This window comes from Ostrinia nubilalis, chromosome Z (assembly GCF_963855985.1).
Source record: "Ostrinia nubilalis chromosome Z, ilOstNubi1.1, whole genome shotgun sequence".
Taxonomy (NCBI): Eukaryota; Metazoa; Arthropoda; class Insecta; order Lepidoptera; family Crambidae; genus Ostrinia; species Ostrinia nubilalis.
The window spans coordinates 23073810-23098483 of record NC_087119.1 but is presented as its reverse complement, the minus strand read 5'-3'; the positions used below and the strand labels follow the sequence as shown (position 1 = coordinate 23098483).

At 37.0% G+C, this 24674-nt stretch overlaps 1 protein-coding gene and 1 long non-coding RNA gene across 2 annotated transcripts in view; one reads left to right on the top strand and one right to left on the bottom strand.

The window, feature by feature from the left end:
* LOC135086721 (uncharacterized) overlaps positions 1-21367 on the bottom strand; it is a 227931-nt gene extending 206564 nt beyond the window's left edge. The window contains exon 1 of the long non-coding RNA XR_010260578.1: positions 21164-21367. This is a non-coding gene — a long non-coding RNA (uncharacterized LOC135086721). The remainder of the gene's footprint in view (positions 1-21163) is intronic.
* The window catches only part of LOC135086711 (protein apterous-like), a 145593-nt gene that overhangs the window by 2836 nt on the left and 118083 nt on the right, over positions 1-24674 (top strand). Inside the window, exon 2 of the mRNA XM_063981488.1 lies at positions 17286-17608. Within this exon, the coding sequence (XP_063837558.1) occupies positions 17286-17608 (323 nt within the window). The remainder of the gene's footprint in view (positions 1-17285; positions 17609-24674) is intronic.

Here is a 24674-nt window from a genome sequence, read left to right as displayed (position 1 = left end):
AAGTGATTAATTTCTGATTTACATGATCTTTAAAAAGCTAATTGTATAAAATAACTGTTTTCACTGCATATTTAAATAAACTGATCGATTTATTAATGATCTCATTAGGAACTAATTTAAAATAATGAATAAAAATAAACAAACTTTTTACACTAAAGTATCTTCGTTCAATGCTATATTTATTTCAATTCTAAACAGCGCCTATTACGTTTAATACAGTTTACGTTAAACTGAAGCGTTGAGAGGCTAGCAAAGGTCTATTTAATATTGTGAATGAAGGTTAATCTCGGTAACTGGGAAATTCTATTCCAACACTAACTTTCCTCGGGCAAATGTAAACTAAATTCACGCAACAATTTAGCTAAACAATAACCTGAAATTGCACGGCAACGATGCAACGGTGAGTTTATGTTTTAATACTGAATGGGTAAAGTTGGTTCTGCCGTTCCCTTCTATTCTCGGTTCAGAATGTTTGGGATTGCTTTTATGTATAAGGTCTATGTTTTAAACATGGTTTGTATAAGACTCTTATGTCCGTTTTCACCATCAAACCCCAATTTTTAAGTGACCCTTCAAAAACCAAATTCCTGATTTGTGTTACCATAGGGGTCACTTAAAATTAGGGATTGTTGGTGAAAACGGGAATTACTGTAACTTTAGTATCATTAAAGTAAAATCCACAACTACGTAGCTTAGATTTTAAAAAGAAAGCAGATGAAACACATTACAATGGACATCGTACGTTTTTTTATTTTTCACATGTCAGTAGCCTGGTGGCTTTATCAAATCATAATTTCTCAACTTGTAAAATCGATGAATATCTCTATTGGCGCTGAAGTTTTCTATTATAGGGTATGTATAGTACAGCGCCGGGTATACATTTTGTCATTATTTTATACTAAACATTTTATTTAATAATTAGATTTATAGTATACTAGCTTTCCGCCCGCGGTTTCGCCCGCGTCGAATTTTGTCTGTCACAGAAAAACTTTATCGCGCCCGTCCCGGTTTCAAAAACCGGGATAAAAACTATCCTATATCCTTTCCCGGGACTCAAGCTATCTCTATGCCTTTAATCAAAGTCGGTGGTTTAGGCGTAAAAGCAAGACAGACAGACAGAGTTACTTTCGCATTTATAATATTAGTATAGAAGTATAGATTATTATATCAAAACCAATGTTTGCCTGGTGGGCACTGCTTAGGTAAGTGCCTGCAAAGCACGCCCATGTACACCGTAATAGTCGTCAAGAACCTATTACCCAAGTTTGAATTGTTGCGTTTCAATTTAGTTTCACAGACGACAAGTTCACAACTTTCAGTGCAATACCAATTCGATAATAATTAAAGCTTATTCGAGAACTTTCTATAAAGCTCCGTGGAAGCGTGACGGAGTTCCGACCACTATTTGAAACTATTGGCAAATTAAATTAAAACTTTATTGTAATATCTAGTGTTAGCTTTAGTGTAGTAATAAATATATAGAAACCTTAAAAGTTAGATTGATTAAGTATGCGTAATATAGGTACATACAATAATCGTATCTAAATCCTTACAAAAGAAAAGAGGCCAAGATCGAGACGAGCCAAAACTTGCATACTGCAACGTAGAAGCTAAAATTACTTTTTCATTCTATACCATAACGCAAACGCCCAACCCATTGATGCTTTAATTCCCCCAAACAGTGTCTCGATGGCGCCCTATACAACGGCGCGGCGGACTGAAACTTCGCATCCGCTAGATGGCGCTGTGCTGATTTAACTCGCGATATCATTTGATTTTTTCCAATATTATTTAAACTCTGCTCTTGTTATCGTCTTCACATCATAAAAATGCAATGCAGGGTATGTGGTGTCACTTACTCTAAAAACTAATTTTTGGAGGTTAGCACGAGTATTAAATACTCGACCTAAGCTAGCCTAAGAATATTATATCGTGAAGGGCTTTATTGAGTAAACTGTCCCTTTCCTAAAACCGGGATAAAACCATACTTTTCTCCTCTGGTTCTCAAAGAGTTATCTACATAATATGGATGATATAGACTCTACAGTAGACAACTTTAAGTATAATATAATAAGTCGGTTTAGTAGTTCGCAAGGAAAGGTTACAGGCACAGAGATCCATACACTTAGACAACCACATACGCGGAAGTTTATTTTTGATGTTTTTTGATATAATCGGATTTAGCATTAATATTTAAGTAGGTCACACGTAGTGGCGAAGCTTATGTGGCGTTATTAAAGGAAACTTATATAATGTGTTAAATTCTTTCATGTTAATAATTCGCTTAAGAAATTAATTCTTACAGACTAATAAATTACACTAAAAAGCATTTATTTAAAGAAAGTAATAGTAAGTTCAGGTAAATGTGTTCATTTTTATACCATTGTGGTTAATGTAGAGTTTTTTTTATAAATTTTACGGATATAAAATTTGCTCTTTATTTATAACGGACAGACTGCTCTATTTATAGTCTATTTAAATGAATTAAATGTAGTTTAATATTCTACATTTACGACCGTCAGTATTTATAGAATAGCAAAGTTTATGTTCGCAGAGCAGTGCACATTATAATTACCTAGTATTGTGCAGTTTATATTTTTAATCTATTTTTAATGATTAATTAATCATATCCTGGACTGAAATTTATTAGGCAACCCTTAAGCAATATAATTATTGACATGTTAAATTGAATATAAAATATGTTTCATAAAATAAGCATTTCGGTGAAGGTCGTTGTATAGCGGGATCTTATACTATTAGTAACCTTTAAGAAAAGATATGCACCATGTACATGGGATGGGATGTTTCCTGGGTCAAAAAGCAAGAGTTTTAATTAGTCTGTCAGTTAATTTATCAAAAAATACTCTACACGTATTTATCACTTTTTCAAACTAATGAAAATTTAAAGAGATAAAGCGCGCCAAAGTTCATAAGAAGAGGCCCGTGACGTCAATGCTTGCATAAAAGTGCCGCACGTTGTGACGTCGTGCGGAACTTCAACGCACCATAACTATGTAATTATTTGTAAGATTGAAAAATAAAAATATATGTGTCCAATATTTTTTGATATTAAACATGACGGTCTAAAAAATTTTTTTAGGAAACTAGCCTATTATTGACATTTTTATTTATTTTATTTTATTTTATTTTTCTTTATTAGGAAAACATACAGCTTATATTATGATACATGTAGAATAAAAATAATAAGTCTTACACAAGCCTATGAGTTTTCACTGGTAATTTAAAATTGAAAAGACAGATTCACAATACTTAATTATCTAACTTAAACATTTAAAACCATGGGAAAATTTTATTTGTAAGGTGTATTAATACACATTTTATGCCTTTATTAGGCCACGGAACCGCATAGGCTTCTCGTGAAATATGTCAACGTGACCATAATCACTGTCATACTTTTTGCAGGCTCTAATGACAAAACAGTTATTTCTATAATTAGTCCTACATAGTGGCGTCATAAAAGTTTTTCCGTGTCTTGCGTTAGGTCTAGAACACCTGAAAGACAACTTACTCAATAAATAGGGCGAGTCAACAATACTATTTATGATTTTATATAAAAGAAATTGATCTCTAAATTCGCGTCTAATGGCCTTGGGCTCAATTTTATCCACGGCTTCGGAATCCTTAAAACGATACCTCAAACGCCTTACAAACTTGTCCTGGATACTCTGCAAGATATTTACGTACTTTGAGTACATAGGGTTCCACACAGTAGAGGCGTATTCCAATTGCGACCGGACGTATGCATTATAGAGAAGTTTTAAGGTGCCAATATTTTTAAAATCAGTGCTTTGTCTAAAGATAAAACCCAACAATTTATATGCCTTAGCAATTATCTTATTGATATGTTGCTCGAAATATAGTCCGCTATCCAAGACAACCCCCAGATCTCGCACCTCATTTACCCTTTTTAATTTTTTTGCATCAAGTTTATAATCATATTGAATTATTTTTTTCTTTCTACTAAAGGTTATGACATTACACTTATCGACATTTAGGTACAATTTATTGAGAGAACAATATTCACATAAAGTGTTTAAATCTCTTTGCAATTTTTGGCAGTCACTTTCTGACTTTATAACTGAGAATATTTTCGTATCATCTGCATATAGTAATATTTTAGAATTTTGAAAACAATTTGTAACATCATTAACGAATATATTAAAAAGCAAAGGGCCAAGATGCGAGCCCTGTGGGACTCCTGAAGGGATGGGAATAAAGCTGGAAGTGAAACCCTTAATCGTCACAGCCTGTGTTCGGTTTCTAAGGTACGATGTAAGCCATCTGAGCAGATCACCATGCACACCGATTGCCTCAAGTTTGGATATAAGGATAGAATGCGATATTTTATCGAATGCTTTTGAGTAATCAGTGTACACAGCGTCCACCTGGAAGCCCCCATCCATAGCCTCCAATACTGTATCAAGAAACTCACAGAGATTAGTTTCTGTGGACCGCTTAGCGACGAAACCATGTTGATGGACAGTCAACAAAGGGCTCACTGCAGGATACAACGAGTCGTATACAATCTTCTCAAAGATTTTTGGCAAAACAGATAACTTAGAGATTCCACGATAGTTACGAGCATTATGTCTATCCCCACTCTTGTGTATCGGAACAACAAACGATTGCTTCCAGGTAAGAGGCATGATGCCACAGGACATAGACAAGATAAAGATAGATGCAACTGGGAGTGCCAACTGTTTACTACATGCCTTCAAAAATATAGGATGTATACCATCAGGACCACTGCCTTTCGTCGTGTTAATCCTTGAGAGATACTTCTCAACGATATCCGGCGTGATGCGTACACTACCAATGAGGGCAGCGGACAAAGAATTAGACTTTATTGACGGACTCGGGGATGATATTATAGTATCATTATCATCTTCAAAAACTGATTGGAAGAAAGCGTTAAACATATTCGAGATGGTTTGACCGTCGTTACCAACTTCGTTTTCAAGCTTGATAGTGTCAGGTATACCGGAAATACTTTTTTTAGATTTTATAAAAGACCAAAAGTGTTTTGAGCACCGATTTATGTTTGACTCGGACCTCGTTAAAAAGATTTTATAACATGAGATTTCTAGTTTTTTTACTGAGCGTCTTAAATCTGAAAAAGTTTCATAATCTAAAAGTCTACCATATGTTTTCCATTTTTTATGAACTTTGTTCTTTTTCTTTATGAGTTTGATTAATTTAAATGAGAACCAGACAGGATATTCCTTATTGTTATTCATGATCTTCAAAGGTACATATTTATCGATAATGTCATTTACTACTGAGTAAAAACTATTCAATGCGCTCTCGACATCCGAACTAGATAGATGCTGGTCCCAGTCAATGTCATCCAGCTCGGCCCTGATAAGCTCATAGTTAGCAGCGTGGAAACGGCGCGCTGTGCGTGGAGCCTGCTGGAGGCTAGCATCGTCAGATAACACCTTCGCAGCTATGGACAAAGACGGGTGATGACTGTCCTCAGGCTCCGACAAAGGCTCAGCCCGAGTCACACAACTGCTAAAACTGGAGAGGATCAGATCGAGAAGTCTATCATTTTGATTTCGTATCCCGTTGTACTGACCAAAGCCGGTAAAAGATAGGAAAGCAAATAACTGGGAAGTCAACACGTCTCTAGAGGGATCTGACAAAGTTATACTATTAATTATATTACAGTCGCTTAGCCAAGTTGCGTTTCTTATATTGAAATCGCCAACAATCAGGTACTCATCACCAGGTCGATCTATACTTAAGTCTGACACTGACTCAAGAAACGTATGTTGTGAAGTTATTTCGACGGTCCCTACGTATAGTTCAGTATCTACCAGTTCCGTGATTTGCCGTTTTTGTTTGCAAAACCTTCAGAGCACCCAACAGTTTCGGTTAAGTTAAAAAAACATACAGTTTTTATTCAAATTGAACCTTAAAACGTCAAAAAACAAATCCCGCAACTACAAAATTAGAACGATTTCCGCAGTAAAATTGCATTAGTGGGAGTTAAGAAATTTTACGTTGGACCACACGCCTTAATCCGCGCGCCCAGCCCCGCAACTGCCACTTTCATCCGCGCAGATCGAGTAAATTGATACGTAATTAATGAAGGAAATAGGTATTATTATGATTTCTGACCTAACTTATTTCAGTCAACATTAAACCAACGGTAAATTAATCAGTTAACTGTATGCATAACGTAGTTGCGTTGTTTTACTCGGGAAAATTGAAGTTACTATTTTAAGTAGGTGGCACTTACTTATTTTTACGTCGGAAAATTCAAGAATCTTCTAGCCGTAACTGCCACTATAAATGTTTTACTTTGGAAAAGTTTGTTTTTTGTCTATAAGTTAGTGCCAGTAACGGTGTTTTACGCTGAGAAATTGTATTTTGGCAATATTTGGTGGACACAAAAGTGAAGACAAAACAATATAAAATATGATATACAACACGACTGAAGTATCTAGGGTCGTTTATTAAACTCAACGCAACCAAGTTCTTCTCCTATGCTACTTTATAATACATGATATAAGTAAAAAATCGTAAAATTTATTTTATTTATTTATTAAGCATATTAAGGCATTCAGAAATAAAGATATGCAGGTAACACTTACAAACAAAAGTTTAAATTAACTTCATTTAGAATCTACTATTACATGATAATGCTTACATGATATTGCAAGCATAAATACCCGTCAGAAGGATGAGGTATACCCACTAAAAATACCCTGGTGCCCCGTCACTCTCTATAAGTGCTAACTTTGAGAATCCGGACAAAGATCTCCCACCTACACGGCCACAGTTGGGACGAGAGCAACTGGAAGTACACAGCTTTTCCGTACACACACTCACCGTCAGCAGACGGTGGTGGTGGCCTATCTATGCAATGCCTTCCGTGCGGCCTCACGCCCCTGTTACGCTGGCCATTACCGAGGAAGGAAGATAGGAGGCAATCATAGTGTCACCTTCCCTGGAGCGAATTAAAATGCACCCGCACTTGGTTCGTAGTCGCGCTATCGTACTGCAGCTTCTTGTGGCACCTTGTCTTCTCAGATAGATGTGATTCATTACCACCCAACTTTTGTTACCGTCCACATAGCTTTGACTATGCTATCCCGCAAGAATATGGTGTGTCGTATGCTCCTAGCCACCGCAATACAGGTAGGGCTCGAAGGATCCGTGCCCAGTCATGGTGCGATCGCTAGAGCAACCTTAAACTTCAGCACGAGTGCGAATAAGGTTCGGCGACCCAACTTAGCCACGGCCCACGGCGAGGTGGTTTATCAACTATTAGACTACAGCACAGTCTAGCGAGTCTCACGTCAAACGGCCTCTCTGTCCTCCTATGGCGGAGCTTTCACCTCGTTCTTCACGCTGCGTTAAAGACGACGATGTAGCCCTGTAGACTTTCTGGGCCTGTTAAGGTCTTAGAAGATGGGCAGCGTTACCCTTTCCTATGAGGGTGATGCCTTAGATGGGACAGAATCATGCTTTTGAGGGTACCAGTATAGATAGCGTATCTCCATAGCCTTCCGACATGAGAGTTTTCGGACCTCCAAATTAGGGAAGCAGCCATGAAAAAGCAAGCTGTCTTCCATTCGCACGGCGACGGATTGGAAAAAGTGCGAGCTGCCACTCGTTATATACATAAGGTCACCGTATTTGCGCTCACTACTTGGCGCCACTGGTGATTAACAGGATAACTCTTAGATATTTTATCTGGGCCTTAGTTTTGACAGTGGTGTGGGCGTCATGTGAAGGTGTCAGGGATGCCTTTAAATATATGTGGTCCCTGGCCTAGGGCGACCATAATGCTGTCTGTGGCGCCCAGGCAAGCCGCCTCGCTGTGAAAGTTATTTATTTATTTATGAGGATATTCTTGTAATGATGAAACTATCTGCATGACAGATACCTTGAAATATCTATGCCTTGAAAAGGGTTCCATTTAGTACCCAGTTGTATTCAATGTTCCACAAGATCGAACTCAAAAAAGAGCCATGTGGATCTTCGTACTCGATGCCATGCTGTCAAACTTGGCCGGCACTATTGACAAAGAAAATTTACCGGTTCTACAAGTATTCTTCAGTCAAAAGACCCCTTAGATAAGGAAGAATCTTAAGGTATTGAGTGCCTCCAAAATGCAACTATCTGGGAAACGAGGCGGGACGCTGTTATGCCTAGTTGAGCAGGACTATGGGCCTAGAGTGAGAGTGTAAGATGTGGTGTCAAAGTAAGACTGATGTCAAGATGTCAGACAACTACGCCGTATCAACCGCTGATGGGATTTATTGAAAGACGTGTATTAGCTGCCGAATGCTTTATTGCACTGATTATAAAAATGTTAGAACTACCAAATTCCCAAATGTAGGTCAGGCGTAGCTGGCCAAAGTGCATGAATAAAATGCAAGTTAACAATAAATTAATTAGTAATAAAAATGTGCGAGTTGACTCGTACAGAGAGTTACTGTCAATAGTAGCTGAACTTTGTTCCCGTGTACAACTACTTATGTGGCAGTTAATAATTTTAACAAATATATTACTCCGACGTAAAAGTTAGTAAGTACCACTTATGTAATTTGTAATTAGAAACTCTCCGTTGTATAAGTGAGTAAATGACAAATAATACACTTATTGTGATTATTTTTTGATAATTCTTCATGTTTTATAAAATATACCTCATATAAAACTATCATACCAAATTTCATCAATGTATGATAAATAGAACGCGAGCTACACATGTTTAAACCTTCAAACCGCTCTCCTGTAAAATTGACCGTTTTCAGATACGTTTTTATACGTAGGGACCGTCGATTTGGTCTTTAGTCTCCGGAAAGTAGCAACAATATAAATGTAGACGCTTGGGATCGGGGCATGTTAAATTGAATATGAAATATGTTTCATCAAATAAGTATCTCGGTGAAGGTCGTTGTATAGCGGGATCTTAGACTATAAGCCTTTGTTTGTCACCTGTCATCCGCTTTGCAATGGAGGGAAGTCGAACCTTAACTTCGAACTCCTATGTTCTTCTGATTAATTTCGTTGCGGGTCCAATGACAGTTTGACTTTCCCCCGGGACAAACTTGACCTTGGTTGGGTTTTTATTGGCGGTCAAGCTGTAGATCCTGGCTACACAGGAGTTGCAGTGGTGGGAAAGAGAGGTGGGAATGGTCCTGTCGTAATTCATTTTATTTGTAACGATTATTATTATTAGTTGACTTCAGTGTGATTGAACCGGGACTCGAGTCCGTGATTTTTAACATATTTTATCATATCCATCCAGTGGACAAGTTTTTAACTTTTATTTATTTTATTAATATTTAGTTTTACTCATATTAAGGCACTTCCTAATTATTTAGATAATTGGTGAGAAATCGCAGCTTACGGTCTGCGATGAAAATTCATTTGAAATCATTCAAATTAATGTTTTAATTTTTTATGTATTTCCAAAAAAAGGAGGCGAAATATTCAAAAAGATATGTTCGCGAAACTATTTCACGCTTTTAAAACAAATCCAACTATTGATTCACTAAATGAATTTTATTTGATTTGATTAAACTTGAATTCAAACACCACTCGTGGAGTGCTAGTGTAATTACAAGTTTTATCTGTGGGCTATCAAATTTTATGTGATGATTTTTACAACTCTTTTGCTGTACTGTTTAAACCTTTGCATACTTAAAGCAAATTGGATTATACTTGTAATGCTACATTAGTACATACCTAGTTCAGACAGTCGCATAGCCTAGTGGTTCGTTGTTAGGGGTTGCTGGTTCGATTCTCGCACAGTAACATTTGCATGGGCGTACCCAGTTGCTGGTCTTGGGGCAAGTCCAACTTTTGGTCTAGGAGGGGGGGAGTCAGATATAGGTTAGATAGTTTATGGCAGCAGCTCCCCCCTGCCCCCCTTCTGGGTACGCCCGTGAACATTTGTATGAACATAATATTTAAGTAAGTTTATATCGGTTGCCTAGTACCCATACGAGATTCTACTTGGCACTGGATGACGCAGTGTAAAACATCCTGGCTAATCATAATGTTTAGATGATGGAGTAGTATTCTAGTATGTTTTAAACAGGCTGTTTATTTATTAGTTATTTTAATCTTCTGAATAGCTAAATAATAAGTTATCGACACGATTAGCTTCTGCGAACGGCAAATTGTAACGCTGCGGAAACCGATAACCCCGACGGTAGTGGTGACCCTGCTATCGGTACCTATGGTGTTAGGGCACCGCTGGTGTGCAATAAAAGAACCAGAAAATACTCCGACCTGGTATGTTTCTGACTGTAGAATATTAACTACTTTAGGTACTGCCTAGGGTCAGTGACTGACTTACTCATCACGAAATCTCAGAAACTACAAGTGCTAGGAGCCTCAAGTTTTGCGTGGGGGTTCCTTTTAGATCGTAGGTGCTCACTAGGAAAGGATTTTGCAAAATTCAACCTCTGAGGGGGTAAAACGGGATCCACGCGTAGGATGTCGCGGGCGGCTACTTAGTGCTTTTTAACTCCTTAAATCCTTATCTTATCAGCATTTAGGTAATACTTGCCTAATTAATTTGTTAATAACGTAAAAGCACTTCAACACTTGTCTTGCATCTGCACCTTTACGAACTCCCTGTAAGTATACCTACAGTATACAGACAAGCTCACCAACGTCGTCCAGTTAGTTTGGCCGAATGATCTGACAATTGATTAGAAAGAAAGAAAGAAAAATGGTGCCTATAACAAAATATAAATAATTTACAGAATTTATTAAATCAAAATGGCTGAACATGATACACGCATGCAGGTATTCTGTAGGAACCATCTTGAAAGAGCGTCACCAGCTGTAAGCTAATATTATAATGGCCTATTATTTTCATGAACAATTTTTTTTTTAATCTTTATTGTTTATATGGGGTTTTGTCAAAGTGACTATGTCACCCCCGTAATCACCTTCTTAGAATCTATTACAATAATTATGATTATGTGCATAATTCAACTATTTCTTCCACATAGGGAAGTTAACAATTTGCATAATTTTCGGGCTTCCTCGCTTAAAGGTACAGCTAGGATACTGTTGTAGAAACCAATATCAAGCGTGGTTCTACCGAAATATTGTTGACGAAGAGACTCGTTCCGGACACACTCCGCTAAGACATGCTGAACGTCCTCGACTACATCACATTCAGAACAGTTTGGCGAGTCTTTTTTCTTCATTAAATGGGCAAATTTGCCTAACGGTATGTGTCCAGAACGTAATCGTAACAAAGCCACTATTTCCTGCCTACTCCTGTCATGAACTATCATTTGTCAGCATTTTTGTAGAGACTACAAAGCAGGTAGGTTATTAGTAATTGTTGGCAAATTAATATCCCGTTAAATCCGGTTAATTTTAAGCAAATGCTTATGTGATGCTTAAATAATGTTTAAGTAGGTATCTAATGCGCAAGTAATGCTATGGGTTCACCATAAACATAATGGCTTAGGTAACGGACTGACGATTCGAGTAATCGCTTGTATTCCCATCGACTGCTGGACTGTTAAGTACCTAATGCATTAACTGCATTGCATTATGAAGAAATAAATAATCGAATTTCACCTTAAAGTTAACTTGAATTAAAACTAAAGTGCTTAATTTTGCTTTATGAATCAGGGCTAATTTTTAAACTGTTTATTAGAATAGAATAGAATAGAATAGAATAGAATAATCTTTATTGCCAAAACTTAGTACAATTTGTGCTGGTCACAATGCAAAAAAATAGTTACAACAGTGTTACCCATATCGGGCATGCAATAGTTAAAATACAGTAATAAAGTTAGAATTTAATTATTTTTGGTACAAAATATTCATTTAGACTATAAAAAAAATTAATTGCTTCAATGCTTTAATATGTGAAGGTAGATGGTTAAATATTTTAGTACCTGTATAGAGCACACTTTTAAAGAAAATATAACTATTAACTGAAGGAATACAAATATCATTTATATATTTACTACGTAAGTTAGAACGAATGGAAGATTTACATTGAAACCACTCGGTATTCTGTTTTATGAAAACTGTAATTTCTAGAATATTCGTCAGCGTTAAGTATCCTTTATCCTTAAATACACTTCTAAGTGTTTCATCAGAATACATGTTATAAACAATACGCAAGCATCTCTTTTGTAGGATAAATGTCGACTGAATATTAGTCGAGTTTCCCCAAAAAATAAGCTGCTCTAGTAACATTAATGAAAGTAGTTTCAGCTAGGATCGATAACACTGCACAACAGCATTTCTGATGATTGGGTTATGTTACATGATATTAGTCCAATTTTTAATGACGATTTCAAATCTGTGATTGAAATATCTGTATCAGCTCTGGTTAAAAAAATATGATATCTTTTTGTAAAAAAACACTCTTTTTTTAGAGATGATCCTATTTTATGAAGTTGTTAAGTTGAAAAAACTTTCTTTTATTTGATTTCCTTGCTGATGCTGAAGGCAGACAGCTCTTCTGAATGATTCAACAGCAGTCAGCCATCATGTGTGCATTCCAGTGGCCCTGATAGCGTCCCTCTATCGTACGAAGGCCCTGGTGGATTTGCTCGCCATGTTCTTCACTTAGATCCTTAAGAGTTGTGATAAAATTGTTCAGGTGATTGCGAAGAGAGTGTAATTCGATGTTTATATTACATCCAACCAAAAAAACATGTTTGTAAGTGACTCATACGTAGTTCGATGTGTAAGAATAGTAAGATTTTTTCGGATTTTCCAAAAAAAAAAAAATTAAAATGCCAAAATAACTCATTCCATGTCTTTTCGGAAGACTTGAAAATCCTAAATCTCTAAAACGATCGTTTTAACCATCTTGGCTACATGGTTTTGAAAATTTCGGGTCACATTCAAAGTCTCTACCACACTGACAGTTTTCGTCTCAAAATCCTCATGTGAAGTATCAACATGAGGTTCAGGTGACTTCTTAGGGTTGAAAAGACGTCTACATGCCAAACGTATGCAAGGAATTACCATTTAGTTCAATATTTTTTGGTTAATACCATTTTTGTTCAAAAATAAAAATAACAGTCGTCGCGATGGTTCAAGGGTTCCTTTCAGATCATAGCGGTTTCGTACCTAAATCTACACATATTCTTATTTGTTTATAAACGTAAAAACTCAACGCATCTTTTCCACGCCTTTTGCGGAATTCAAGGCTTATCTTTCATTTCCACTGGGTCCCCAAACTAATTTTTTTAAGCCAATTTTACGAACTTTGTCACATTTAAATGGATTATTTAAACATATTCTCTCCGCAAATGAAACAAAATTGATTTAGATAATTCACACAAACACTTCTTAATGCTACCATATTAAATTATACAAAGAAAACATAGTAATTTTTGAACTGTCGGCGAATTAAGACTGAAATTTAGCAATTTTTGAGTGAAAGCTATAACACGTAAACAAGAGCTGCTACGAAAAAATGGACGGCAGATTCAGAATCAACGACGTCAAATTAGTAAACATCATGTAATGAAAGTCAATCATCAGCCAAAAGTTGCAATTTTGTTGTGCAGTGTAATATATCGATAGGATATTATACCGTAGTACTTATTATTATTCTGTGATTATACCTAATGTACTATTAAACCTGTTAAGAGTCTGCCAGTGCCTGTTAATACTCACGTGTCCTGTTATAATGAAGATAATGAATAAATATAATTCAATATTTACAATTACCTAAAGGTGAGTATAGACTAGAGTCTAGTCTAGTCACTAGACCATTTACTTGTAACAGAACGACGAGCCGCTCTATGAAATGTCTAGTGTTTCACCCTGTCACGAACCAAACGTCGTACATTTTACCTGTATTGTACTATTCGCAAGAACGTTACATTACATAGAAATGCTCTAGTCTATACTCACCTTAAGAGTAGGCGCACACCGTTGATTTTTCGTCGGCCGATAGTTTAGTCGGGCAGTTGATCAGTATGGGCATGTATGGGAGTGCGCACACTACGCCGATTCAATTTGGCCGATTCTTCATACAATTTAAAATCGGGCACAACTATCGGCCAACTAAAAATCAACGGTGTGCGCCTACTCTAAAGCATTTGCTATTGTAATCTACTTTTAATATTGCAATTTTCAGTACAGTATTGAATAGTAAAATATTCTAAATGTATCCACTAGCGATTGTAAAAATCCGTAATGCGTAAGGATTCAAAAGGGTTTCCTAGAGACAGTACCTACCATTATAATTAACGCCCGTATTCACAAACGATGCTTGCTTGTGAAACAGCAAATCGAACGCACAGCGTTTGAGCTCTGTGATTGGTTCGTGTGTGACCCTGTGCATCCGCGCGCACTGTGAGACTTCATAGTAATGTTTGTGAATACGGGCGTAAGAATAGTCTGCGCGAAAATTTTGCTAATTAAAAAGTAATTCTCTAAAAGTACGAGTATAAAAAGAAAACAGATGGCGTTAGTATACACTCTTTTTATTTATCCGTTCAATGACCTCTTGTTGTGACGGCCACAGTCTCTTGCCTAGTAGACTAAGAGCTAGTGAACGCCAGACTTACGTCATTTTATAAAAGCTGAAAGTTTGTCAGCGTATGCTCCCAATATAGGATATAATGTTGGTGAATTATGAAGTTTGGGCCGTGGTGGCTTTGGGCTTGCCAGGCAGTTATTTTAGGGTAGCTCCCAAAGCCACAACGACCCAAACTTCATAATTCACCAACATTATATCCTATATTGGGAGCATACGCTGACAAACTTTCAGCTTTTATAAAATGACGTAGGTCTGGCGTTCACCAGCGCAGTCTATAGATTTAGAAGATTTAAAAGGTTGCAGTGAACTTTGTAATCCAGACTTTAACACCTCCGCATTTAAGCGGCGAGATTTCGACTTAATTCTTCATCTAGTGGTGTTGGATTACACTGCAAGATGGGAAACAAAATCTTTTGGAGTAATTTTGTATTTTTGGTAGGACATTTCAGTGTTTTTTTTAATCCAGAACAAGGCACCTGGTGTTATGTGACATGCAATCTAGGTACATACCATTTAATCTAGCCTTTTTGTATCTTTTGAACCGTTACAAACTTAGTTCATATTTTCACAAAATAATTAGATAAATTGTATTGCCTCTATGACAACAAAATAATAAAAATGAAACTTAATATTTAATTGAACGTGTACATTTAAATAAAATAGAGGTTTATTTTATTAAATGGTACGGAACCCTTCGATACGAGCCCGTCTCGGGATTGACACTCTAGGTAGTGATATTATTACCCTAATTAGATCCGTCAGACCTGATGTGTGCTCGGGTGAGCCATGGCATCTGGTGACCAGCCCTCAACCATAAAATACTGACCCTAAAACTTCGGAATAGTTAATACCTTGGTGAAAAAAATGGTATTACAAAAAAGGCAACTTATTAACTTACATGATTTTAAAACACTGACACTAAATTACTTTTCCATTTTTTTGATCTGATGTTTTGAAAAACAGTTTTGACTTTTTAAATTAATATTGTGTTCCGTTTTCATTTTTAATTCAGTGGCTATATTTTATGTCTTACTAAAGAATAAAAATAATTAAATCTTTTGTACCGCTCGCTAAAATTACTTTTAAAACTCAACTGAGATATTAGTTTTGTCAAAGTTAGACAATTATTTCAAAGTGTGATGAATTAAAGTTACGGCTTGCCTGGAAAAGATAGCTTTGTGAAACTGTAAAAAATATTCCTTCAATTGTCAAGTTGCATATTTAGTTTCTATCTATCTAACTATTGAATGCAATTGACAGAGATATTAGATACAAAATCGGCCATAGGTCACGGGGTTAAGATTTGTGTTTGGTCTAGATAGATTGGCCCCGATCGGTCTAGACTTTATATAATAACAGCGAACCAATTAGCGAGGTAATGTATCCATTTAATTGAATTGAATTAAGCTATTAGCTGTCCCAATTCAATTGTACGATCTTGTGATTTTAAACAATTAATTCAGATCTGTAATTAAGCTATAACTTTTTGCGGGCTAGATTTGCGCCATTTATCTCACATAATAATAATATATTTCTGCCAATTGCAGTGGTTAAAGTATCTAGTTTAGCCGAAGCAGTGCTAGGAAATAGTTTGGTAACTACTCACACTTAGCGGGGAAGTGAAATATCATCGTGCTTGGCAGTTAAATTTTCCAAAAAATGTGTTTGTGATTGTGCCCACGTGTAGACAAATGAAATACAGTACATCATCACTTCTAATTAACATAAGAAGTTCACGCGAGGTCTCAGTAAGTGTCACATATTCACTGAAGCTTTAGGCGAGCGGGGGACATCATCTGTCAAAATTTTCATTCATTAGATTAGATCATAATATTATTTAAAAAGACTATACCTACCTACTTAGGCTGAGTTGCACCACCTAACTTTGACCGTAACTATGACGATAAACGGTGTTTTCTGTATGGAGTTTGACAAATTGACGTTTGTCAAAGTTAAAGTAAGATGGTGCAACCCAGCCTTATAGTTTGTTTTATAAGTGGAATACATGCTTACCACTTTATGTTAAGTTAACGTTTTTATGTTGAACGCAAACAAATAAGGATCAGTTAATACAGCAGAAAAAGTGTGCCTGCGGTTAGTTACATAAACTAGCGTTCCTCGTAAGTTTTCTTGCTGCAGTTCGGCCTCGGTAGGTCTGGCTAAAGTCTAGACAGCCGACGAAGTTACCTGGTTAACCCCGACGATGTTCAACAACTTAGTGGGTTCTCTTCGGTAACTTAGTTTCACTTGTGAAATAACTCTTTGGAGGGCAATGCCGTTGGATTCAGCTAATGAGAGTTACTGCGCGAGTTTATGCTAATATGAAATCTTTACTGGGACTGTAATGAATGATTTTAATAACACTTGAAATGTTATAGTCTGGGCTAGACTCTAGCCTTTAAGATGAGTCTTAAAATCACTTTAGGACTCCATTAAGTTTTACGTTTAACGACATAACATTGAAAATTGTTATATTAGTTTACATGAAAATGGTACGGCTATGTCACTATCCGTTCGCTAGGACGTCACTCGAAGGGAAGCATCTATAAACTTTATCAAACTTTATTTAAAATATATTTTATTTTATGTTATTGATAAAAATTGTGTATTTGCGAAAATAAGACACATTAATGGGGACGCGCATTCCACGGACCGGCAAACTTAGCGCGAACGGGTAGTAAAATTCTATGGTTTATGTTGGCAATACTCAACTCTAAATTGTCTTTATAAGCACACTAACCTTGTCCTTTCGTTTCAGCAACAGAGTGAGAGGTACCTATCTTCGGCATACGAGGGGGGAGGCGAGCTGTCCCCCGCGGCGCCGGCGGCGTCGCCGGGCTCCCCGCGCGATTGCACGTCGTGCCGCAAGCGCGAGCCCCCGGACGAGCCCCCGGTGCCCCCGGCCGAGGAGCCCTGCGCCGGCTGCGGCGCCCGCATCACCGACCGCTTCTACCTCCTGGCGCTGGAGCGGCGTTGGCACACCCCCTGCCTGCGGTGCTGCGAGTGCAAAATGCCGCTGGACTCGGAGCAGAGGTGCTATGCGCGGGACAGCAGCATCTTCTGCAAGAACGATTACTTCAGGTATGTGGATGAGCTTTTTTTAGCGGAAATCGTCTAAGGCTCGGCGCAAATGGGCCACCGACCACAGCCACCGGTGGCCAGCGACGGCGACTTTTAACACACTTTTTAATATATTTTGTATAGACGCGCCACTCGCTACAGTAGTGCCCGTGACTCGCTACTATACTAAAAGTATTTTTATTTATTTTAGGAGTGAAATGCTTTTGAAGGTTGCCTTAACCTGTATAAGAAGTCAAGTTTCGGTTTTCTATGGAATATGCTCCTGGCAGAAGTAAAATAACGGCAGTCGAAAAAAACACACCAACTGGTTAGAGACGTTTTTAAGGACCACTAAACGAATATTTTTAAGCTCACTGGTCATCGTCTGATTAGTTTGAACGTTGAATTAAGTAGGTACCTATTATTATAATCATTCATTTATTATAATTTGATATTGTCTATCATTGACTTTGGCCAGTCAGCCACGTTGCCATTATTATTTCTTTATATCGTAACAAAGGACTCTTGAACCGTACACGTGTTATTTTCACCAATTAAAGTTGGAAACAAATGAATTTATAACAATACAATACAAAAATCCTTTAAAGCAAATAAAATAACCTTTTTATTCGTAACTCGCGCTATTCCAGTATTCGGAGGCACGGAAAAATAACGATGGCTTTTCCATGAATTGGAAGCATTTAATTCGTTTTTGGAAGTTGTTTCGTTATTGGATTGCAACGTAATTCCTGATGGAAAACTGTCAGTTCATGTGTTGAGGATTTTTATTTTTAGGAATATGCGGACATTTCTATTCTATTGTGATTTGAACAGCAGTTATTTTTCGCTAAAATAACTGTTGTTAATTAGAGCTTCAACTGAAGTGAGGAAGACAAAATATATTTATTTGTGAAGAATCCCAACTAATATTATAAATGCGAAAGTAACTCTGTCTGTCTGTCTGTCTGTCTGTCTGTCTGTCTGTTACGTTTTCCCGCTTAAACCTCGCAACCGATTTTGATGAAATTTGGCATAGAGATAGTTTGAGTCCCGGGAAAGAACATAGGATAGTTTTTATCCCGGTTTTTGAAACAGGGACGCGCGATAAAGTTTTTCTGTGACAGACAAAATTCCACGCGGGCGAAGCCGCGGGCGGAAAGCTAGTCTGAAATAAATGGCGTTTACGATTTATGAGATTTCGTATAGTACCCAATAAGTTTTTAAATATGAGACTCAAGAATTAGGTCATTTGATTTTGGGTAATTTTATGTGCTCATTTACAAAATCAAATAGAGCTTTTCTTTCTTCATCTCAATCATTTAAAAGTTAATTATTTTTTCGAATGTAAGTACTTTTCAGAGATGCAAATCACCTGTTTTCCCTGCTACGTATACCGTATAAAGGGACTGGGCGCTTTACTAGTTTATTAGGAACAGAATTTAATACTCTAGATGAGAAAAACATAACATGAATTTACGTCCATATTAAACAAGATTAAGGCGAATATAAACGCCTTATCTGATCTTAGCCGGTCGATGTTAAAATCTAAAATAAAAGTATTTTAATAATTAAATATGAAATAGGTCTGATTCGTGCCAATCGTCTCAGTTTTACTGCGGCGTCTTAGGGTTAGCAACTTTTGCTATGTTCTTCTCACAATAATTCTTTTTAGGCAATATTTTTATGATAACTTCTTTTAAAGTACCAGTTTAGTCCTGAGAACGTCATAAGTACCTAATTACTTATCTACTAATTGAGGTGGTAAGTAAGTGACTTAAAATTTTCCTAATAGTACAAAATTCACAAGGGAATCGCGTTTTGCCAGTTTACAAAAGTATGTCAATCGATTGGTGGTAGCTACCTAATTATACATATACAGGGTGTTAGGTAAATGGGTATATGAGCCGACACTAGCCCATGTTAACATGGGCATATAAATGGTATGGTGAAGTCAGAAATTTGCTATCATCATTATATTTTTTTAAATTTTCATATAAAATTAATTTTATAAAATCCGATTTGTATGAAAATTAAAATAATTAAAATGATGATATCAATTTTCTGACTTCACCAAACCATTTATATGACCATGTTAACATGGGCTAGTGTCGGCTCATATACCCATTTACCTAACACCCTGTATACGTGCGTCAATGTGGTTCACTTTCATCAGGAATATTATGCTCAAAAACATTATTTATAAGAGAGAAACACTTTAAAAAGACACAAAATATATTATATTTTTTTAGCCAAAAAAAGATTTAGCAATGTATGTTACATTACAATACTTACAATAACTACCAGTTACTTGTTGTTGATCCAAACCCGCTGCGGCATTCGTTGAAGATGTCGCCAGAGTTTAGTTCTTGAAGTTCTAAGTGCCAGCCCTGCATTTAAGGCGTCATTATATCAAGCTTTAATTGCTTTTGCACCTATTTATCTCGCGGTAATGCCCCGAGTATGGCCTGGCTGCGACGTCTGTGGATGCATTTTATGGCGATCGCCACGATAAAAACACCTCGATGGATTAGTGGCTGGAGTCGTCAATAGTGCCGGGTTCGATTCCGCGAATACTACCTACGTGTCTTTTTATTAGCGTCTGTATCAAAATTCATTAATGTTAGTTCAACGTTTAGTGAAAACGGGAACAGGCAGACATCTGCGTTACTTTCGCATTAAATCTTTAATAAAGTTGGAAACTTCACATTTTCTTGTGCAGGGTATGAATAAATAAACGTTTTACTCGTAATAAATCATAATAACCTCAGAACTAAAAGATAATTTGTTTTGAGTTGACAAGAACGTAATATTTCTAGTATTCAACAGTCTGCCACGTCCAGCTTGACCCTTCCATTCACCAATTTTATTAGTGGACGAGGGTCGAACTGCACTGGTAGTGCTTAGCTTCTACGACCATAATATGATGACCGTGTCATTCATCGATCATAGAGATATATGCAGATCAACATAATGTGGTTACGCTCAGCACGAGGATCCATACTGTAGCTCGCGGATAGCAGCCTAATCATTTCAAACAAAACTCGGCATTAAAAAGGCTGACTTACACGTATTGAGTATTTAAGTATTAAGTATATTTACTTAGTACTCGTAGTTTAAATTTAGCTCACTTAAGAACTTAATACTTGTAAATCAGCCAAGGTGCATCAATAGAGAATGAATATATGCGTATCAAGATATTGATCAACGACTTTGATTTGTACATAGGTTAGTAGAGATTCATGTTTCGAGATTCGGGGGCTATTTTTCACACACAACACTAACACGATTCGCAATTCCTATCTACACGATTAGTTTCTATAGCGCCTTGTCACAAGTAATTTATTATAAAGTATAGATGTCCTGCATCAAACTTAGGACTAGAAAAATAAAATTAAAACACCATTTTTGTCAAAAACGAGGCAATTGACTCTGTATTGCTACTGCAGATTAGTATCAGAGCGCGAATTTTTAATTTAATTGTGAAAGAATCATGAAAGCCTAAAGTTGCGCGTAAATAACAAATATTTGGTGTAGTCACGGCAGTATGTCATTCGGAGTACAAACAGTAAATCACACCTGCCCCCCTAGACAAAACGCACTTTTTGATCGAATCGAAAATCGAATCCGTCAAAACTCCATACAAAAATGGGGCTTTTCGACCACTTTTCGACTGGTTTGCGATTATAACTTGCACTTTGTCTAGACCCACTGGTCCAGTGCTGTTGACAGATCCATTTTTTTTAAATCTAGTAGTTTTTAATTTTTCAGCCAGGGTCTCTCAAGATTCTTGGGGTGGCGTGACCTCACGGCACCGCCTATGTTTGAATTTCACGCGAAAATATGTATATGTAAATAATTAATTTCTCAGCCATTTCTTGATAGATTTCAAAAAACTTCACCGTCTTTTTAGTTTTGGTCTATGTTTTAATCCCATTCAGAGAAATATAATGTTTTCAACATCAGGAAACTTCTCAATTCAACCTGCCCGTTCTCCCTGGTCTACATCGTCGTACTGTCGCGAAGCATTCGAGCAATCCTCATCGACACCTCTTGAGAGGTCCGCCTGGCTATTAGTTAACAGTGCTATAAAATGTTTGCTATGACAGCCAGCTTGCAGCCAAGCCGGCCATGGCATGCGGATTGTTAATGTTTCCGTGCGGACGGCGCTAAAGACGTGGTTGTACTCGTAAAAGAAGAGGACTTTTTATAGTTTAAGGTTTGCTAGTAAGGGCCCTGCTAGTAAATTAAGGATTAAAAAAAACTTAAAGTATCATCAATAACTCCTGCTCAAATGTCAACTCAAGACGTTGTTCTCAATAATGTTTCTTCGGGGCACATTTGAAAAGTAATTCCATTAATTGTGATACAAGAAAGAATAAAGATTCTTTCTTGTATCATCCATCCATTATTTTACCCGGAGGTTCACCGTTCGGTAGTATGTTTTCTTTTAAATTTTAATATACCTACATTATAGTAAATCCTTAAAATTTACTATTACTTATGAAATTGTTTGTTGTATAGTATTACCTCTTTATCATGACTTCATGAGACCAAAATTCCTTAACCACAACTACTGACTGGCAATTCTGGAGGTTATTTTAGAGGAGATATTTTGAAACATTTTGCTGTATCGTCTGCGATCTGATTATTAATCAATTAGTTTATCGAATCAGCGAATTGGATTTTTGACTCAAACTATCTCTATGCCATCATCAAAATCGGTTCAGTGGTTTAGGCGTGAAAGAGAGACAGACAGACAGACAGACAGAGTTACTTTCGCATTTACAATATTAGTATAGATTTCGGTTGAAAGCATCAGTCCAACTGATCGTAAACGTCGAGATGTGCGGCAAACGTTCGACGTGACATGTTGGAGTGGACACCACATTAATTGAACATTAGTCAAGTACATTTTTTATTTATTTATAAAAAGTTTGTTCTTTACCTTTTCTCGTCTCGATAGTCTCACTCGTTAGCGTGCTGTAACTCATTTTTATTATGGACAAGAAGAAAAGATATTTTGATAACTTAAATACTCGAGGTAGGTACGAGTTATGTTCAAACAATTTTAACAACTGCGCCAAATCGGTCGAAAGTGAACACAATCTCGACAGAATCAAATGTGACATTTTCTACATGCACTGCAACGTAAATAAAGTTTTATTTGCTAAATTCACGAAAACGTTTCTTGGGTTTAAACGTCTTAAATTCCTATAACAGCGGAAATCATATCAGATCAGACAAGGAAGCGTATTTTAATTTTATAATTTAGATGCATCGACGCGTCCGTGACTCCCAGACTTTATGTGGCAGTCGCAATCTGACATCTTAACGTCAGGTGATGTGTCCAGTCGTCGGCCGTCGCGTCGATGCGCCGAGGAACGGCCCGCTAACTAAATATGAGTAACGTACGGACGAACTTTTACTAATCTTGACGGTCTGGTGCAAGGCATAAGCCCAGAGCAGTTTGTTGAAGGTAATGAAATTCTATTATGTGCCTAATTGGATAGATCGAGATTCTATTTAAACATAATTATGTATAAATATAAATATTATACATAATTATGTATACATAATATTCTAAATATAATATTTAGATGATTGTACCAGTAGAATCGCCTTTTCCACTTGGTTAATTTTCCCTTCATCATTACTCATCCTAGTTGGAAAAAATCCGTACTTCCTGTGTTTGCTTTCTGAGATTGAATGCAACTTTTTTTTTTAAATAACTAAGTTATGTGTTTCCGTCTTTTCTGAGAGAAAGGTGGGACACTTGGAAATAAAAAGATAAACATAAATTTTGTTTTAACACAAACTATAAGTTGTAGTTTTAAATTAAGATAAGGGATTGGCTTTATCTTTCATATGAAAAGTCTCCCAATATTGGTTCACACAGAACACGCTGGCACCTTAACCCTCGCGGCCGGCGTCCCGCCGCGAGCGCGCCCGTGGGACGTGCCTAGCGCGCTGAGACGGGTGAGCTGCGACGCGCGCGCATCTGATAGCGCGGTGACGCACCCACTTAGAATTATGCGTTTTTACACACAACGGGTTAACTCAGCGCGGACATCTTAGCGTTCCCAACTTAGGCTCGACATCCACCCAGGCGGAGAGAAGTGTATGGATAACCAATCAAGTTTCCGAACCGAAGATGAGCGGAGAGGTGTTGAGGAAGTAAGGAAGTTATTGGTGGAAACCGGGCCTCATATGGTTCCGAGGGCACCGTCAGATTTAGGCTCCAGAAAGTGCTCCACATAAACCACTATAGTGGCTGGTGATGGGAATTCATTTACTGTCCTGGCGGTAAAAAAAGATGATGGGGATACACAGACGTGATTTGATGCGTTAGTGCACGAAAGGTTATAGACAAAGGCCAGACACACCTAGGCATATTTATATTCCCATTAAATACACCACTGTATGGTAGGTACCTATATGTATAGCTGTAGTGATATCTACTAGACTATGATCTAGTCCTCAGTATTCTTACTAGGAAAAATTCCCAAAATTAAATGAATAGGTGGCTATTATTTTTATTTATCATCTAGCGCATTGTGATAGGCCTGCAATCCTCTATTGTGTATGCATAATAATCATACATAGCATTATACATAAGTATATTAAGTTAAGTCATAGTGCATATAATAGGAAGTAGTCGCAATATATTATCTCAGTTAGTAGACTGTTAATGATGCTATAACTTATTTGAGTGCGGAATTGTGTAGTTTGTGCTTTACAAAATGTCTAGGATCAACTCCTGGCTAGAGTAATTAATTTTATTATTAATCTATAGAATTTTGGTCTTTGTCAAAACTTCTTTCGAGACTCGTATAAATATTTATTTATTGCTATTTTTATAGATGTCTTATATCTCAGATTGTCTCTACTTCCCAATGATCCACTATGCTCGACGAATGAGCCATGGTCATGCGCACTCTTATGAAAACCAGCTCTCATGAAACTCGGAATGTATTGTAATACGGCTCATACTTTCGTAACTTTTGCGTTCGCTAGATCGCGAGATATCGCTATTGCAATATTTTTAGTGCACGTTTTGGAAACCATCATAGATTGCTTATGTGAGGGT